Source organism: Sander vitreus, chromosome 17 (genome assembly GCF_031162955.1).
Source record: "Sander vitreus isolate 19-12246 chromosome 17, sanVit1, whole genome shotgun sequence".
Taxonomy (NCBI): Eukaryota; Metazoa; Chordata; class Actinopteri; order Perciformes; family Percidae; genus Sander; species Sander vitreus.
The window spans coordinates 19,866,618-19,887,705 of record NC_135871.1 but is presented as its reverse complement, the minus strand read 5'-3'; the positions used below and the strand labels follow the sequence as shown (position 1 = coordinate 19,887,705).

General features: G+C 39.9%; 1 protein-coding gene across 1 annotated transcript in view; it reads right to left on the bottom strand.

Annotated features, from left to right (window-relative positions):
• Window positions 1–1,493: 1,493 nt before the first annotated feature.
• adam12b (ADAM metallopeptidase domain 12b) overlaps window positions 1,494–21,088 on the bottom strand; it is a 93,192-nt gene continuing 73,597 nt past the window's right edge. The window contains exons 14-23 of the mRNA XM_078273686.1: window positions 20,664–20,859; window positions 20,436–20,544; window positions 19,778–19,976; window positions 17,756–17,833; window positions 13,420–13,528; window positions 12,971–13,109; window positions 12,294–12,402; window positions 9,952–10,200; window positions 4,271–4,446; window positions 1,494–3,272 (exon numbers count right to left, since the gene is read on the bottom strand). Coding sequence (XP_078129812.1) covers window positions 3,221–3,272; window positions 4,271–4,446; window positions 9,952–10,200; window positions 12,294–12,402; window positions 12,971–13,109; window positions 13,420–13,528; window positions 17,756–17,833; window positions 19,778–19,976; window positions 20,436–20,544; window positions 20,664–20,859 — 1,416 coding nt within the window. The 3' untranslated portion in view covers window positions 1,494–3,220. The remainder of the gene's footprint in view (window positions 3,273–4,270; window positions 4,447–9,951; window positions 10,201–12,293; window positions 12,403–12,970; window positions 13,110–13,419; window positions 13,529–17,755; window positions 17,834–19,777; window positions 19,977–20,435; window positions 20,545–20,663; window positions 20,860–21,088) is intronic.

Sequence of the window (21,088 nt, the reverse complement as noted above, 5' to 3'; positions counted from 1 at the left end):
CCCAAGTGAGCTCCCAGTCTGTCCGGTTAAGACTTACTTACAGATCCAAAGAAATTAAGTTTGGAAATCTCCCGCTTTCAGTAAACTGTTGGACAGCACACAGACCGCCTTCTGCAAGTGAAGCCAAATGAAAGGCTCACTAGGCGGCCAGCCCAGTGTAGCCATGTGGCCACTAATCCCATAGAAGTGTGGTCATCAACAGATGACACACACACACACACACACACACACACACACACACACACACACACACACACACACACACACACACACACAAATAAAGGGGCAGAGACTCAGAGGGGTCTGACTGTTTGTCAATGAGAATTGGCTCACGCGCAAAGGCCACAAGCTATACATAAAGTAAGATGCATTACTCAACTGCAGTTTAATTTAGTAATTAAGAAATTAATTATCCCAGTGGTTGACAAACGAAGATAATGTATTTCTACATCCAAGACCAAACGGTTGAAAATGAAGGCCTGTAAAACTAAGAGGTTAGCACAAATGTCTGCTCTACTTTCAGCCTCTACAGTGTGTTACTACACTTTCAAAAGCCTACAGTTTTTCAATTTTAGAATCAGATCTCAGAAAATACAACAGAAAAAATGTCCTTTGGAAACAGTATTAAAACAATATTCGAAATGGGGGTTTGTGGATGTAACGTTACGAATGTACAGTATAGGGAAACCCGACTAAACATTTGTGAAAACATTTTTTAAAACATTCCTTATTCTCCCCTCCCTCTAAATATATTACATACATTACATACAAAGGTCAGTGTGCTATGTAAATATTGTAAATCAATGCATTTATTGACTACTAATTAGCAAAACTCCCTCACAAAAGGTCACAATTGTTGCCAGCATGACTATTAAAATGGCTTAAATGCTCCTTACAACACAGGCTACCACATGTTTGTACTTCTGTTATCACCAGAACAGAACATTAGTATGATGTGAATTATACTGATCTGTATTGTTAACTGTTTGACAGGTTTCTGCAGAATTAAGGCAAGGAAACACGATAAAACTGGAGGGAAGAGAAGCACTTCAGTTTTTGTAATGACCAGTGTTTTCTGGCAGGTGGCAGTGTTGAACAACCATGATGGGCTGCTCCAACAGGACAGCAGAGCAGGCGCTCAGACTAAGAATGAGGCGACACTTTAATTGGCGAAAGTGACACACATTGAGTGTTTTTCTTAACACACTTATTTTTGTGTCATTTTAAGACATCGAGAATGGTTGCTACTTTTTAGCGGAGAGGATAAGGAAATCATCTTAGTTTATTGTTTTGTTTGTCACAACAACAAACAAATGACGCCAGTTAATTATCCATGTTGATCAAATGGTGAACATGTTTTTCTTATGAACCCTTTATTATTTTCTTTAACGGACACTTTCTCTAAAGCTTTTTCGCTGTAACACTTTTTGAATTATTTTTTAATAATTATCAAAGTGAGAATGCAATTAATACAATTTGTTAAACAGTCATGAAGGAACTTTTATTTGACTTTGATTTCATAAATAAAATCTCTCAGTTTTAATGTTATCCTGAAACATTTGTTTCTGGCCTACAAGTTATAGGTTGAAATCTTCAAAATCATGTTTTTACCACCCAGTGTAAATGGGGCATGACCTCAAAGTGCTTGTAAAAAAAAAGAACCAAAAAGGAGATAAATGATAACTGACATACAATATTTACACTTTACAATGGTTTTTGAACATGTTACAGTTATGCAAATAAACATAATACATTTAGGATTTACAAATGGCATAAACAATTGGCATAAACAACGACTAATCGACACAGCACTAACAAATATTTTCCAGCGGAGAGCGGTTACTGACTGTTGAACACATCTAAACACTTTTAAAACAAGAAAAAGCATTACTTGCACACTTCTGCAGGGCTTTAAAGGCTTCAATCATTCTGCAGTGGTGAGAAGACAAGCACTACATTTGGACACACTGAAATAGGAAAAAGAATTGAGCTGTAAAGTTTTTACCAGTTGAATACCTCCTTGTATAACAGCAAGTTAACAACAAATAACATAAAAAGTGGCAACTCAAAGTGCAACGCCAAGCTCTGAATCTAATGAACGATGCTGTGAATGCATGAATAATGTCAGAGTTCAAGAATATGAAAACCATACAATATTCAAAAGGAATGTTATGAAGGCATAAAAAAAGACGGGACACATACAGTAAAATATCTCGTTGGACACGGTTGAGAAGGAGCTTGGAAAGCTCACAGCACTGAAGTCATCCTGCTTGGCTCGCACACTCAAGGACAAAGTGAGCGTAAACGTTAAACATACAAACACCAGAGTTAATGTTGAATTATTTGGTGTTGGTGTAATTCTCTGGAACACAATCAGTCTGTCAAATCTGTTGAGACTCTGCAGTGTAGGCCAGTATCAGGAGAACATGTGGAGTGTCCAACACGTGCCCAGAGCAGTGTGTCAGAGCCAGTGTGAAAAAGTACTTTTCCTGTTAAGTACTTTACCGCGAAAGTGAACTTATAAGGGAATAAAAGAGCCTGACTGTGAGGCTGTAACATGAGCTGATCGGATTAATCCCACAATAAAAACAGTGTGAGGGGTTAACATGAGTCCACTGTATTTAAAAAAAAACTAAATAAAGAAGATTTGATTAGTATCTACTTTGTAGCACAGTGGCGAAATGGATAGAAAAGAAGTATTCGGTATTGAATACATCATAAAAAATAATGGAATAAATAACACTGCTTTATGGCCCACAAGCTACAATGTGCAGAGTTGGGCTCCATTTCCCTTTATCTTCATTTTCGTCCAAAAACAAAACATCTTTGCGCTTCAATTATTTAAGCAACTTAACTGGTTATAAAAACATCATATATTTCAGCATTTCATTTGAGAAAAAAGTATAAAAATCACCAAATAATGATAAAGAAATGTTTCTTCTTTTCTAAACTTTTTTCCGTGGGGAAAAAAATCACTCTTAATCAGAGTGCTCTGTGCACAAACTGGTTAAATACATAAATAGTTGATTGGTACCTGAGCGAGGGCAATAAAGCACCTTCTAGAAGCGTAGCACCGAGGTGTGATGTTAGCCCCCTTTCTTTGGAAACTCTGTGTTACTTCCGACTGTCCAAAAGGTCTTACAGAGTCTCAGTAATAAGTGCAAATCAAGAAAGTCTCCGTCTGTTGGAAGGAGATCTACTCGTCCATGACGTCAAGAGCTCAGCAGTCCTTATGAGTCTTTGGTGGTCTGTAGGGCAACATCGGCACAGGTCTGAAACGTAAGCATGGATACATGACGTCATTACCACAGTAAAGATAAAATGTATAAAATGTTGTAAAATGTTAACTGTGTGATCCCAAATGCAATACACAATGTAACATGTGCATGGTTTTGCATTTGTATGAAATACAAGTCCATGTTATACTAATGCAAAATATCCCCTTTCAGACATGCACCTCGTTGCGTTAATCTGATACAATTTAACATGTCAGCCCTCATGTCTGAATAAGCACTCAATGAGTCACTTAAAAGTCTACTTAAAAGTCACAACGGTAATCTTATTAGGTCGGACCGACTGTAGTAAAATCTTTGATTGAATTGAATGCCATTGGATTAATGCCAAGGCTGCAGTAGAACAAGGTTAGAGCAGTGTAAGAAAGCTCTCACATCACATTCACAAAGATATTAAAAGCGGTTTAATAAACCAGGAAACATTGCATATGAGCCCATTTTAAATTGTTGGGGAGAGTTTTCTCAGATAAAACATTTTTTTCCACATGGTGTGACACAAAAAAAACCAACCTGCGTAAAGCCACAACAACAATCATACAACACTCAAAACTGCATGGATGAAATGATGTCCAGCAAAACACTTCAAATACAGCATGTCAGCAAATAGGAATTTTAACAAGAGTCTAAAAAGTGATGAAATATATTAGAACATTCACAAGTTAGAAGAGCGGTCAAGTGTCCCTTACGCTCATCAATTAAGGTTTTTAATGGAACAACAACTTGCAAAATATCAGTGATGCAACCTTTGACAGAACAGAAAACACTTATTTTTCTCCGTGATCTCACTATTTCCCTGAAGTGCCACCTCTTCCTCTCGTCCACCAGGTGCCAAACATTGTGCAATACAGTATATATCATGTCTAAAGTCGTGACAAACATTTACAAAACCACATTAAGAGATGAAGCCAACAATGGTACATATTTCCATGTCGGAAAAGGGCAATAAAAACAGGGGATTCCTGTCCCGTTGCACTGACCTGCTGGGTAAAGGGATGGTGGGCGGAGGCTTGGGCACAGTGGGGATAGGTATGGGGAGGGGTCCAGTTCCGGGGATGTGGACCCCCCCGGCTGTGAAACTGTGACCCAGCTGAGAGCTCCTCCCTAGTGGATCTGCAGGTAGGGGTTTCTGAGGTGGACTGGGCTTCTCAAAGTCCTGAAGAAGAGAAAAAAGTCAAATTCAGTCCATCTGGTCAATACTGTATACATGCTCATTATAATATATAAAATGAAAGAGAATAGTGTTGTCCGGTATTCAGATTTCCCATTCACTGCATGCATAGAGATACTGTACATGATCAAGGTTTATCTGTCTTGAGGAATGCTAGATTTGTTTCTGAATTAATTGATTTTTAAACGCAGATTAGCACTGTACTAACTTGGTATTGAAACATCAATAATATATCCTTTTTGCTAACTGACATTAATTTGAAAAACAACACAAATCACATTACTTTTATCTTTAGACACAGCGTAAGGAAGCCTGAATAATATCTCACATCACCTTCTACCTCTCTTTGAATATGGATCAGCTGTATAGCAGCCAAATCTGGAGACAAAGGCCGACACGTTTCACTAGAGGGCACTGTGTTATCAGTATCTCTGAATTCCTACAGCTAACATGAGATGAATCCCAAACCTCCTCCTTCTCTGTCTCCACCACCTCTGTGGCAGTGCTGTGTGAGTGTAGGTTATCTGAATGAGGTGCCATCATGTGTTACTAATCTACAGCAAGGAGGCGAGGCAGTGATAAACATCTGTTACCAGCGGCCCGGCTACCGTCACACACTCACACATATAAGCACAAAACCTCCCCACACCCACACCCACCCACACACCCACCCCCACACCACCCCCCCACCCCCACCCCCTCCACCACACACACACAGAGGAATACATTGACAAACTTAAATTAATTAAAATGCACAGAGAGAGAGCGAGAGAGAGCGAGAGAGAGAGAGAGAGAGAGAGAGAGAGAGAGAGACAGACAGAGAGTCTCACTCATGCATGAGTGAGACTTAGAGAGCTGGAAGGTTTAAACATTCATGAGTGCAGTCAAGTCAAGACTTACAGACATCAACATACAGACTTCCAGTTATAAAACCTGTGAGCGAGAGCTAGAGGTCTCACATGCGGCAAGGTTTTATGTCAGGAGAACTTTGCATGGAGGACATATTCAGTAATATATTTCTTCACTATATGGCCAAAAGCATGTAAACACCCCATCCACATACTTTTGTGGTCTGGGCTCTTTGGTTCCAATTAAGGTCAATCTTAATGCTACAGCAAAAAAATTATATTTTAGACAGTGGCATGGTGTATGGAGAATATCCATACTTGTTTCAACATGACATGTCCCTGCACCACACAAGGTCCATAAAGAAATGGTTTGGAATTTTCTGGTGTGGAGGAACTTTACTGGCCTGCACAGACAGAGCCCTGAGCTAACCCCATCCAACACCTTTGTGATGACTTGGATATCTGCTATAGCAGATATAGCATGGTCAACAATCACATATGAGCGTAGTGTTTGGCTCTCCACACCCCTATTGGCCATGTATGTGTTGTTGCAGGTTGAAATGAGTTAGGGAAATTTGAATGCACTCAATTAATCTTATGTTTATTTTCTCAATTAAACCATTTTGGTTTAAATCCCCATCACGTTTTCCCACAGCCCAAGCTGACGTCTTCAAATTGTTTGCTTTGTCTGACCAACAGCGAGCATTTTAATTATCATAGAGGACTAAGAAAACCGGCAAATATTGACATTTGAGCAGATAGAACAAGATCATTTTGGGAACTTTTTGCTTAAAAATGTACTTAAAAGATTATCAAAATAGTTGCCTATGCCCATTTTTATTGATTGACTAATCAATTTATCAACTAATTGTTTCAGCTCTATATGAAATACAGTCAGTGATGTCATAACATAACAGACATAACATATATTCAAAGGGTGTATTCTTTCCAAAGTATCACAAGTCACACTATAGTGTATTACTGTACATGTCTACTGGTAGTCAGTAAGAATTTAACAACTGAGAGAAAATTGTGCATTTACAAATATGAGATGCCCCACAGAGGTTGAGATGTTATTACGATGCTTAAATCAGATTGAGCTCCATTAATGGTACAGCAGGTCCGTTGTACTCTGAATCTGCGTCACAGTCCCGTGTGGATACTGTTCTTACTTGCTGAGAGTTTGGGGGTAATATAATGTACACATTCCTGTGATCCCATTAGAGACAATCTGTGTGAATCCTAACTAAAACTAACAGCATCTCACAGACTTCAAACATACGGTGACCCACCCACTGTGATCTAACAATTATTTCTGACAAACTACAACCTACATGTGTAACTTATGGATGGGTTAATTTGAGTTAAAATAACCCCCAAAGCAGGCTTCAAAGAAGTGCATAGACGAAAAAACAAAGATGTAAATGGACAGATGCATCTACTCAAATGCAAGAATAATCCAGGACCCATGTGCATTCTAATGCCGCTCTGGGCAGATAATCTCACACTGTAACTAGAGTCTTGGTGGTGTTCATGTCTTAATTCAAAATGAAGGATTGCACTATCCTCTGTGACTTGAGAAAGATATATGAGCCTTGGGCTTACAAGCACCTTTAAACCTCCGGAGGAACTGAACATTTTTCAGTTCCTCCGGAGGTTTAAAGGTCGTCTGTCCAAAAGCATAGCAATTTTTTGAAGTTCCTGAAAAGATGACTCTGATTCTGGAAAGGCATGATTTTCTCTCCTCAACAGTGTGATGCTGCACTCTGCTTTTGCAGTGCATCTGAACAGGGTTTGAGCTTGTTTGTTTTACTTTTATATGGCTCTACAGGTATTGGATATGTATTTTTTCAAGATAATAACAAGCAGGTCTGTTTGTGAAAATACCTCAGCTCCCACACTCTTTTCATATACTCGCTCATAGCAATAGATGCAGGATAGGCTTTCTTCCCCTGGAAACACCTCATTAATGGGGTGCAACTGGCACACAGGTATAAGATAGCCTGCGAAAAAGTATTTTTAAATGAGACATATTGGCACAGACAGCAGGGGAGGTTGTGTATTATAATAAGCTTGTAATACACTTTCTATTGAAGGATTTATGTCTTGTACGTCCTTGCTGGCATGTTGTTAAACCTCAACAGAATCCTCTCATCTATTTCTGGCCTATAAGTGCCGCCTCTACTCACTCCTACTTTTTCATTACAGCAAAATGAGCTAGTAGATATTAGCAGGTAGGAGTTTCATTGTTTTGGCAGGTCATTGAGCAGCCTTTTCATAAAGTAAAAAGTGGACTCTCAGCTAAACTGCATCTTTAGTTGGCACAATCAAGGTTGATGTGCTGCAATGCTTGATATGGATGCCACAAAACTATCCAGAACTGGATATGATACCAGTTGTTTCTGCTGCTCAGTGCTAGAAGAAGTATTCAGATCCTTTATTTAAGTAAAAGTACCAATACAACAATGTAAAAATACTCTATTACAAGTAAAATTCCTGCATTTAAAATGCTACTTAAATAAAAGTACAGATGTATAATTAGCTAAATCTGGTCAAAAGTAGGACAAAGTGAAAGTACTGGTTCAAATTAGATGAAGACAGATGAAGTTCTGCCTACAATACTGTTGGAAATTAGTCAAATCTTTGCCTTTTTGTGAAATATCAAATCATTTTACATCTTAGGGCCGCAGTTATTCAAATGAAACCATCTGTGAAGTTTGAAGGGAAATGTTTTTTTGGTGGAACTGCTAACAACTCCTAGATATTTGAAATGTGACAAGCAGGCCCAACTAGACACTGCTTTCTTGTGAGGACTCACAATCCAAAAAAGGTTGGTTTAACCTTAACTAAACTATTGTATTTTATAAGCTTATCGTATGTTTTTATGTAAAGTATTCATTTAAAAATGTAACTAGTAACTATAGCTGTAAAATAAATGTAGTGGAATAAAAAGTAGTATACAATATTTGCTTCCAAAATATAGTGGATTAGAAGTATAACGTAGCAGAAAATGAAAATACTCAATTTAAGTACAAGTACCTAAAAATTGTGCACAACTACAGTACTTGAGTAAATGTACTTAGTTGCTTTCCACCACTGCTGCTACTGCTCACCTGAATGATTAACCTTGGCGGTATGAGAATTGGATCTCTGCACGCCTCCTTCATGGTTTTATTTTTGCTTTACATCTGGGATTATGTTATGCTCTTTATCCAACAGAGAGAACGTGTCACATTGCAAAGGTAATTTGCAAATTTGGACGATTTTCCACTGCACCCTGCTGCGGCTCACAGAGTGCCGACATTCTACACAACTCCCCTTGCTGCGCTGGTACATGAACGTATCAGGATTCGGATGCACCACCAAATACACCAGGCAGATGGATTTACTATCTCCACTGCAGCCAATACTGCTGGCTCAGCAGAAAGCAGCGCCTTACTCAGGAGTGGGCTAACAGGGAGAGAAACGGATTGAATAATGCTGTCGATATGAGGGCGAGCAAGCTGACCGAAGTGCAGAAATGCAGTGATTTCCGGTATCCGTCGCTTTGCTACAACCTTTAAAAATGACCATACAGGTGACTGTACAAGGTTTAGACCATTAACAACAATTTGCATATATTTTACATTACTGCAGAGCATTTGTAAAGAGTACCTCGGTTTTTAGATTAATTTCCTACCTTCCATTTCACACCACTGGTTTCTGTTAATTTCAGTACAGTTTGAAAATCGCGAGATTCAAAATTTGCTTGACATATGCAGCATGAGCAGGGAGTGATTTTAAAACTCTTCATCTGTGTGTCCATGGAAACTGTAACATCCGAGAAATGAGTAGACCCAATGTATAACTTTACCCATGTTTATTTGTTGTTTATCTCATAGGTTGGATTTCCCGACAACATACCTCATTTAGGTTAAAAATGTTGTAGTTGACAAAATTATCCCACCTCACATGATCTTTCTCAGAGTTCTTTCAGTAATCATGGAGTTGTAGATGTCTCAATTCTCATTTTTCTTTAAGGACTTCTTGTCCATGTCGGCTTAAAACTTGCTTGTCAGCGACTGTTTCCCAGGTTAAGGATGAACTTTCAATCTTCATTTTCAAGCCAACATTTAAAGTGCTTCGGAAAATGGAAATTTGAACATCTACAGTTTCATAACAATATGATTGAAAGCTTCAGAGCAGTGAGATGGTTTTGTCAACATAGCCTATGGTTGCAATGCGTTTTTAGAAGGTGACTAAAATCTCAGATGTCAGTGTCCTTAAAAGCAACACCAAGGACTAATTAGACCCAATGTGAATTAACCATGACATACAAAATGAAAAGATAGGGCCATTGTGACCATTTTCAAGTCTCAGCAGGTTATTTTCATACTTTATTAAAAATAAATAAAATTGATGGTTGCCTAGAATACACTGTAGAAAATCAATGTAGAAACCTGTAGTATGATTTAGAAAATGGTTAGGAATAATGTACAGTAAAATAGAAACAACTTGAATGGGCTTTGCCGTATATATGGTCCATTAAAGCTGTGGTCTACATAATTATTTTTTTGTTCATTTTAAAATATTAAAAGACAATTTATGACAAAGTAAAAGCTACAAAACTTGCAGAATTTATGAGTTCTTGAGTCAAACAAACCTGGTCTACTCTGTATGATGACTGTTGGCGGGGCAGACTGAGAAAAGGTGGCACTCGAGGTGGTGAGAGGGACTTGGCAGGCAGGACCCTGGCGTGGGCTGGGAGAGGAGGCAGAGTGGGCTGGCCCACGCTCAGAGACACCGGCATGGGCTGGCTGATGTGTAAGGGCTGGTAAAGGGGCAGCCTGCGCAGGCTGTGAGAGTGGAAGTTGTGTGGGGGCAGTAGAGGCTCTGCACTCAGGTGAGATGGCTGAAAAGACAATGAGAGGAAGTTATTTTCAGTAATTCCAGCAGTTATGTGTTATCATTTATGGCAGCAGTACACAGGCTTTTATTATAGGTTTTACTCATAACGTTAACAATCTGTGTTGTATTTAAGTGCCCCAGTAAGCTATGACAGTGTGACAGTGAGCCAGTATGCCCAATACTAGCAACCTGAAACCAAAGCAGCTAAATGGAATTCAACAGTCAGCAATTGTATGTCCCCTGTCCCCTAAGACATATCAGATCCAACTTTTTAACACACTTTTACTCTTCAACTCTCACTACCCCGGATAATCTTGTACCCTCCACAATGGTATATTGTGCAGTGCTGACACAATTAGCAATTCATCTGTTTTTGACCAAAAGAAATCGAAAGGGCAACTATTTTGAGTATTCATTATTTGTCTTTTATCAAGCAACATTTCACAGATTTGCTGGTTCCAGCTTCTCAAATGTAAGGAATTTCTGCTTTTCTTGGTTTTATATTGTTGTATTTTAAATATTAAAGTTTTAGACTTTAGGGCAGACATAACAGGCAACAGTTTGAAGTACCTGGGTGGGGTTGCATTGTATTGGCATGGGTCAAGCATATGTATCAATGTGTATATCAATATAATTTATATTATTCTTTTCAAGATGGCTGCTAGTTAATCGGTGTCATCATGATATGCCACTTCTGGTATTCTCATTCTGGTTGTGTCTGTTTGGGATCGGGTATAGTTATCCTATGGTCTATTCAGAGTGTGTCTTACTGTCTTTGGGTCCCTTTTCGGACCAGGTCTCCTTAAAACAAGAAACAAAGAAATGGATGCATGTCCAGTCCTGGTAGGTCCTCCATAAGTTTAGTATCAGGTTCAAAAGTCTGGACCCAAGGAGACCTCTAATTTAAAATTATCAATTAAATTGAGAGGGGCCTTATTTTCTAACAAGTTATTTATTAGATGAATCAAACAAATAATCAACACATTAAATGATCATGAAAATAACCATGAGTTGCAGCCCTAGTCATGTGTAATGATTGTAGTGCAGGCATAAAAGGTAAAACTCCACTTTAGTCATGAAGCTCTCATTAGTGTGAAATAGCTGATGTCAGAATCAGTCATAAAACTGGAGAACAACATTATTAGATATGACGTTCTGAAATTGTGAAAGCCAGAGTCTGACCACATGTCCTGACCAGCTGTTACCTCTCTGCTCCAGAACAAACCAATAATGCCTAAAATGGCCAGAAAGAATTTGGCTGCTGGATGACAAAACACACACACACACACACACACACACACACACACACACACACACACACACACACACACACACACACACACACACACACACACACACACACACACCAAACACCAAACACAATGCAGATGTATTCAAAGAGAGATGTTGACTGACATGAGCGTGTGGCTAAAGTGGTCATAATAATAACAACGGACAGGCTGTTTCAAATAGTCATTCTAGTGGACTGAATAATACTCAACATGAACTGGATGAACCTCTATGCTCAATTATGACACTACAGTGCTAACACAAATCACATCCACACACTCATGAATATAAATGCCCTTAGTTTTGTCACACATATAAATAATAGTTCATCTCCTGCTGTGCTTATCATTTCCAAGAAACAAATCAAAACCTGCTTAAAAACAAATATTAAGGGGGCTCAAATAACAACATCATATGTCTCTTTTAAATGGAGCAATCTCTCAATTACAGTTTCTCTGCCTCTTGTCAGCAAAAGCACAGCAATTGATATTTCTCAGAGAGAAATATAGTAAAGCTGAATCAATTATCTGGCATCTTGTTTTGTCAACAAGCCTGGAAGCATGACAACTCTAAATCGAAGCTTGGAGTTTAGTGAAAAGATCTAATAGAGTGTAATTACAAAGGAAATCAAATCAAATGGGCCGTGACAGAAATGAGCACACACACACACACACACACACACACACACACACACACACACACACACACACACATGTACTGCAAACATATTTGTGAATAAGAACTTACAGTATATGCTGATACATATTGATTAATGCAGTAACAGATATATTGTAGGGAGTGACTCACCTTATAAATGTTGGCTGAAGAGGGTTTGGGTGGAGGCTTGCGCTGTGGGGTGGGCCTGTACATGGACTGAGTCCTGATGGGGCTGGTTGGCCTGTTGGCCTCCACAGATCTATAAGAACAACCCAAGTACTTAAAGGTCCAATCAGTAGTTGATTATTATTTTTTTATTTTGCAATATATATTTCATGTATATTTAGATTAAATGTTTCAGGTTTATTTAGATTACATTTCTGGTATATTCACAAAGTTTTACTGTAGATGAAAAAACTAATTTTAGAATTGTTCATTAAAAAAAATGTTTCTCAGCTAATCATAATTGAAAAAACAGGCTTGTCTTCCCTTGTTTATAAATATAAACAAGAACAGTTTAAATTCATTTTTGACACACAAAAACAAGCATTTTTTGATTTGCCAAATGTTATGTAGAGCCAGGTGCACCCAAGCTAAACATGTATAAAATAATAAAGTAACTTGTGCCAATAGAAGACAAGACGTAGGAGCCAAACTGTAAGATGCTGCTTACAGTAAAATGGTTTCAGATCAACGACTTACAGCATTAAAATAAGTTGACACTTTCACTTTAAGACAAGAATTTAACTATGGTAAACACAACAGGTGACTGAGCGACAATCAAACCTCACTGGCTCTTTGTTTTGTTTCGTGAAGAGACATGTTACCTGAGTTTCTCCAAGGTGCTTTTCTTATTGGTGAAGATGAGGCGCAGCAGAGTCTTTCTCTTCAGAAAGATGATGACGGTGGTTACCAGAAGGCTGACCAGGGTAACCAGGATTGCCACAGTAATGACCACACTGTCGGCTGATGCCATATATGACAACACGCACATTAATACACACACACGCACATCTACAGCACAGAATGACAGGACAACGCAAAGACTGTTACAGCTGGGCCACGGTCAGCAGCACAGTTTGTGATTCACATTTCTCTGTTCTTTACTCTAAGGACTACAATTCCTTTACTTTCTCTTTTAGAGCTACAGACTGTACACAGCGTAATGTATTGCTGGGTGGAAGGGGTGTTGTGTTATAGGAAAGTTACATTCCATTCCAAACCACACATCAATCCAGTACTGATGATGTCTCGATGAGTGAGGATAGAACACTACCTGCTAGTCTCATTGGCCCACTGTCGATGCTCCCACCGAAGCCTGCTTTCCCACAGAACGGAGGGGCCCAGTGTGCTTCACAGTGGCAGTTCATCTTGTTGTTGCACACCTGCAAACAAGGTAGTTTTACTGTATATTACATGCTATACTGTAACTCCTTTTGTCCTGCATAAAATAGTATCAAAAGGCATTTGTATTCCTACCAGCTAAACTCCAGATATAAATGATGTCTGGTACTGAATGAAAACTGAATTGGTTTATTTTTCATAAATAAACCACTGTCATTCAGAGACTTTCAATACAAGAGGACACTGGCTTTGCATGTGTGTACTGAGAGTCATAATAGATAAAACATGTGCTTGGGAGAGTCCATTCTGTAAAGCCTCAGGTTTTTAGTGCAGAAGTTTGATCCAGGAGGAATCCCTGGCAAGGTAACGCAGTCCAGCTGTCAGTTGCAGGGAGGATGGAGGAGTGAGGGAGGTAAAGAGGGAGTTGTGCAGCTGTGGGACATTTACATTTAGCACAGACGTGCAGTCAAGTGCCTTCCCTGCCTCCAGGCCATGGACACTCCTTCATTCTGGGTGATGGGGTTAAGAGGCACTTGGGAGGGCTTAGAGGGAGGTAAGATTTTATGTGTGTGGGAAGGGAAAAGCAAATACAATCCTGATTAACACTCAGAAAACCTTAAATGTGAAAAGAAGAAGACTAGGCACCTAATTCTTTAAAATCCTGTTTAGCTGAAGATGCTATGCTGTTATGCAGAGACATATTATATCCACTGTATGCTCATTTGCAAAAGTCATTTTTACTATGTCTGAGTAAATCTCAGTCGGATATCTCATATGGTTGAAATAGTAATAAGATGGAACTACAATCAGTCCCTGGCTCTATCTTCAGTTTCTTATAGTATTTGATATATCAGAAAAGATGACACTTCATATTTGGATCTATTCTTGTTGTTGAAGATGTCTATATAGGCATATGTGGTATAGAAAAGCAACACATACAGATATCACCTGAATACAGCCAATACATTCTAGGTGAGTTGACTTGCAGGCAAACAATATTCTTTATCCCACAGTGAATTCAGATAATCACTTCTTTTCCAGTCAGGTCTCGTACTGTGTGTAAGGTGTTTGAGAAAATGGCAGACAAATTGATTCGGCAGATATTTCTGCAGGGTGTAAAATGAAGCTCATGTCCAAACTCTTAAAGGAATACACCAAGTTGAGGACTGCAGGATGGATCAATGCTGAGAAATCCTCTGTGACACAACGTACTGCGGGCACGCTCATCTTGATCTGACACGTTGAGCCTGGTCATCAATGGCAGTACCTTGTCCCACTCGCCACAGGACAGACACTCTATTTCAGTCGGCATAGGTTGGCATATTCTCCCACACTCACACCACAAGTTCGTGTTGGCTCTCATCCTCACGTCCTCGAGCTGTTGAGCGATCGCAACCTCCTCCTCCTGTCGTTCTATTTCCAAAGCTCCTCTTCTGAAAACTCTGGTTCGTAGAGGTATGGTTCTGGATCTTGACTGTCTGAGAAGTCATCCTCTTCGTCTCTCACAAAATCTGCCATGTTCATCGCCATTCACTGTCTACTGTAGGAAAAATAGCCAGCTAATATTCATGCCGGTATGTTGACGGAAGTTGGGGGGTTTCAGGTGCTGCGTGATCTCTGCGCCCATGTAGCAGTGCTTCGGCTGTGCTTCTACCCAATATAGTCCCAATATCTGCCTAGGAAATCGTCTAGTCTTAATCTGCATTGCTATTTGTACTCGTTGTGAATACGCAGGCCACAAGAAGTAATTAGGTTGTGTTTTGTTGTTGTTGGCTCACTTTTAATCACGACATGCTAACCGGCAACAAAGGATTCCATTGACTACGCTAAGCTAAGCTAGCGCCGGCGCTGCCGGACTAAGACAATGCATGCACTGAGACAAAATGTGTTTGCTCACCTATATAAATATAGAGGAGACGGTGAATAACCCTATTTCAACAAACGGTGGCGTATTCCTTTAATGTGAAACCGTTTCCCTTTACTTAATTTCTCTTGCAAAGTATTTTCTATGTGATTATTTTTATTGCAGTGTGGCTCACTCCACTGGCAGCTTTATTTTTTTATTGACAGACTAATTTGGTTCAGGGGTGTTTGGTCATTTACAAGATAATAAGAAAAAAGTCTAAGGACTGTAACATTTTAGGATCACAGCTTTGGTTTCTCATTGTATATAATCTCTGAGCCGTAAATTGCCATACTTTCAAGATTTATTTTGTTGTCATTTCTGCTTTTTATTCAATATGGAGAGACAGAAAGGAAAGGCAGGGGAGAGAAAGCGTATGACATGCAGCAAAGAACCCAGGCTGCTGCAGTAAGGACTCAGCCTTAATGATACGCCCTTTACCAAGTGAGCTACAAGGGAGCCCCTAAATTGCCATAATTGACGATAAAGATCAGAGGTTACTGTAAACTAGCCCCTGGTGAGTGTTTTATTCTACAGCTAAACAACAAAGTAAATAAAACATAAAACACCCCCATTTGAATTACTGATATAAAATACTAAGAGAGAAAGGTGATCATTTCTTGGCAGGAAGTGTTACTTTTATACTGCAACCAAACTACTATAGTGGTCTTACCCTGCAGTGCTGCTCTGTATCTTCTCTCACTGTACAGTCACAAGATGATGGGCAACACCTTAAGTAGACCACAAATGATGCTGTTAAATGGGATTTATTTAACGTTAGTAAGTAATGAAGATTGATCGTACAGAGTAGTTGTATCTGCCATTACTTACAGGCTGCATTGTAAATACACTGTTGCTCTGCTATTGTGTGCAATTATTGGGGAAGTAAGACTTAATTTTGTTAGTCAAAATGTAACTAAATAGATACATACAGAGTCTATCCAGAGGTGTTGCACTGTTTCACAGGCTGCAGTGTATAATTTAAAGGGATATTTCACTGTTGGAAAGATGAATATATCTTTAAATTGGGTCAGTTATGTAGTAGAAATGTGAATTTCTTTAGAAATTGGTGGCTTCTAGGCCGAGAAAAGCCAGAAAATGTGTTTTTGGCTCATGTGGATGAAAGACACCAAATACCAGAATGCACTTGCTTCGCTGCTTTAGAGTCCACTCCCAAGCCACGCCTACCGTGGACAGACAGACAGACAGTGAGACAGTAAACTCAACTCAAGTGTGTTTTATTGTCATTTCAACCATATACACGAAACGTTTCACTTGCTCAAGTGGTGTTACACATTTAAAATATATAAAAACGACATACATTTAGTGCACGCACATTATAGGCTCCGTAAAGTTCAGCTAACGCATACTAGCATTAGCGCTTGGTGGGCTGTAAACACCGAGTATAAACACAGCCGTAAATTTGCGTGGAATGTAGAATGGTCGGCATTTAACAGTCACAAACTCCACCAGCAGTTAGCAGTTAGTTGGATACAAGCATCCCATTTCTGCACCAGTCCGTGTTAACACAGCCCACCTCCACTAGTCTTACCCGGCGACAGAGCAGCAGGCCTGGTAGCTAGATAGTCAGGTACACTGTTGTTCAGTCATGTTTCCACAACAACAAAAACACAGCAGTATCTGAACTCGCGTTGGGAGTTTCATTGAAGTTGGATGTAGTCCAGTTTGTTGTCAAATGAGCGGACACTTGCAAGCAGGATTGATGGAACAGGTGGCCGGCTAGCGTTAGCTTTCCACCTAGCTGCTTTCCACTCCTGCACACCGCTGTCGAGGTCCCCTTCCCCGGGTAGCGACATCGGGCGACACCGCAGGCTGAGGTGCTGGTCTCTGTAGCAGGCGAAGCTCGCGTAGTGTGTCGAGTATTCCGTCTGTAATAAAGTGTCCTGCATATTCTCCGATTTGTACCAATGTATCCCGGTGGTACACATGTGCGGTAGTTTGAATACACATAATTGTTGTAAAAGTTTTCTGCTGAAAAGACGGAGCCTGTTAGCGAAGCTTCAAGATGGCTGACACTCGTTTTGCTTCAGCAAGCTTCGGGTAAAAACGACAGTCCAACCCCCTATGGGCGGGTTGAAAACATGCAGTAGCTCCTACTACTGGCTGTAGTCCACTGCTTCTGGGCAAAAAATCTTCCGATGACGCAAACATTGTCGTTTTCCGTCATCAGAAGATTTTTTCCAGACCCACAATACAGAGATCTCTCGTCTCAGGGGGACATGAGGGAGGGAAGCACGGTCATTCGAAAATACTACCGTGTTTCTACTGATACAAAGCTTAATGCTAAATTGGTGAAGTATCCCTTTAACACTAAATATTGAGATAATAGGTACTTTGCACTCACCCCACGTCCATTGCACTTCCCAGAGCACTCATGCACACCAAACACACTGACATTCTGGCACTCGCGATTCAGGCACACCTATAAAGAGGAAAGCTTCATTAGGCATTTTTAAGAGTCATAGAATTGGACATATAATAGATATGAATGAATATCTGTCTTTATGTGCACAGGTTTAGTAGCAGTTGTATGATTGATACCTGCTGCATGATCTCTACTCAAATAGGAGAGTACAGTTGCAATTTGCCTGTGTATGAACAAAATCAATTTTGATTGAAATATATGAATTAATGTGGAATTAAATGGAAATGGAATACCATTTTTAAGATTTATCAAATTAAACAACTTTTTCAGGCGAAAGTGCAGAGCGACACTACATACACATCACAACCCTTACTGCAGTTAATAAGGTGAAGACACAAAAGGCACAGTGTATCCCTCCTAGAACAAACAACAACATCAGACTGGCAAAAGCCAGTTGTTGCTTTTATGTAGAAAATAAGGCCTGCATAAGGCAAAGCAGTTTTGAGCTCTTCCTCAAATTGCCACTGTTGTGTGGGCCATGTGCTGCCAACTTAACGCCTGATGCAACGCCTGGCATTGAAAATAGAAAACCTTTTTGAGAAGTACAAATGCCCATGACAAAGACCCACTTTCAGGCCGGCAACATTTCAAGATAATGTGTGGCGCTCACTCACATTTTGCAGAGACAACAGCCAGGAGACAAGCTAACTTGGCAGATGGCCATTTTGCACAATAAAGCTCAAAGGCCTTTTAGCTCCCAGTGCAAGTCCCTTGAGGTAACTGAAAAAACTTATGAGTAATTGTAGGACTGTAAGAAACCACATTTTGGTTCTATAGTCCAAAGGTGGACAAACCGGACAGCGCATTGCACAAAACTTCTTATTTTCTAGGATAACCTGGCCCTCACACATTCAGCCAAATTTAGGAGGCAAGTGCTCCAGCCCAAAGCTCTTTTTCTGCCTCGTTCTTGGCAAAAAATAGGCCCTGATGTCACTGGCGTGGTGAGAGAGGTTTTAAGGGCAGCACATAGAAGGAGAAAAGTCGAGAGGCACACCTAATTAAATACTGGTTGCCATAATGGTCTTATCCAGGATCACTGGATTCACTCAAGAGTTAACTTTATTAGCCCTTTTCTTTAGGAAGGGCAACTTCTCTGTCTCTGCCTTGGCAGTACTCTTTAGTCAGCACCCAAAGGAATACTAAATAGGCTCATACAGTTGTCAGCCTTTTAGGGTCTCTAGAGGACAAATAATATAGCTGCATGCTGTGGTTTAAGGACAATAAACAACAAGCTAACAGCTACTTCACAAACTTTAGAAAGAACGTGTACATTAACGTAGTGAACAATCATCAACATACATCAAATAGCAGGGATGACCTCTGGATGACAGAGGATTATACATTTCTGGTCTATATCATACTTTGTCACTTGTGATTTAGTATTGTGCATAGGTGAGACCTAATGTTAATAAATATTGAGCATTGTCTGTGCTACCTAAGAAGAATTAACAAAAAGTTGAAATGGTTGACAGTTTTAAATACCCCGGAGTGACACCTCAGCTGCGACCAGCAAACTAATGACATCCAAAAAAAAGAGCCACCAGAGACAGAGATATCATGTAGTGTTTCACCTGCTGCTTTAACATGTTATCCATGACTAATCGGGCCAAACTCACAGGAAATCATACACACACACACACACACTCAATCACCATCTTACCCTACTGTTCTCAATGCACAGGTACAGAGCACTGAGGTGGAGAAGGGCTCACTTTGGGAAAAGCCTAATCCCTGCAGCCATAGCCGCCTTAAACAATAGGCCTCGTTGAACAGTCCTGAGTGTGTACAGTGGTCTGTCATTGTACAGTATGTTGTTACTGTGTGCTGTTGTATGTACTGTTGTCTGATATGTACAGTGCTGTGAAAAAGTAGGACAATAAGGTCTAAATACAACCTCTTTAAAATGTCTCTTTACAATTAAACGATAAACTGATCACTCACCATGCCGTCTCCACACTTTGTACCAGCCAGAACCAGCCCAGGATCAGGCATGTCATCGCCCAGATAAACATGAGTTCCTCGACACAGGATACGCCCTCCTTCTTGAAGCGGGATGTTGGTTTCAATGGAAACAGCGTTTGTTCCGATCACTGGCCGGTTGGCTCCTCCCTGGCACTGAATTTTGCCACATTTTGCATCCCTGGATACAACACACATGCGTGCACACAAACATTTAAAGATACATAGTAAAAACACCTAATCAATAAAGCCTCAAACATAAAGGCCTGTCAATCACTGACAAAGATAAGTAACTGTAGAGACAAAAGACTGCTGAAGAGAGCTGCATTGCTTCAGTCCTCCGGTCATTAAAGCAATTACATCAATTAACAAAGAGCTTGATTACAGAATATACCCAAAGGGAAAAGATCTTTAGAACAATTAGCCTACAAGAATAGCATGAAATGATTTATGAATACTCTCCTAGTCCGTAATTAGCTGCTATCTTCTTCAAATTACATTTTTCACCCATGTAAACTTTTGTTTGAAGATCACATGTCAGATTCCACACAATAATGAAGATTGCGAATGACGCCACTTAAGCTAATCAGTTGTCATTTCTTTGTACCTCTACCACATCAGTACAGCTGCACAGTCTTACCTTGCATCACATTTGGCAAAGGAGCCTTTGGAGTCCTTCCCACAGTTCCCATAAGGATCACCTGCGGAGTTGACTCGCTCAAAGCATATCCCAGGGGCAGGCTTGGCCCCTGCACACAAAGACAAACAAGCAAAATACAAAATATAGTCACCTAAATTAAGTGAAAGGTTTTCTTCTTAAAGTGAGTATGATGTACACAGTCCAACTTATTAGTAGCCATTGATTTACCTGGTCCCCACAGGGTGATGCATTGTTGCTCATGAGTCTGGCAGATGCCATTGTAGCAGTAGCCTTCAACGCTGTGGCAGGCATGTCCATCATGCAGATAAACGTTGGCTGGGCAGTGAGGGTTTGCACCAGTACAAAACTCTGGCAGGTCACATGAGTTACTAGAATCTCGACACATGGTGCCAGCTGGTTTCAGCTGTGAACACATAAGGGACAGTACAGTAAGCCCTTTCAGACATGGAATTTGCAGAATTGCTGACTTCATCTATCTGTTAAAGTCAATGCTTTTGGTTAAAAGTTCTGTGTCTTCATTTAAACATGGCAGGACTGTTGTTGAGACATTTCACTCTGAACAAAGAATGTGAACCTTATTGTGATGCTAGATGAAAAGTCAGAGGATTACCAATGTCATTAGGATTCACCCT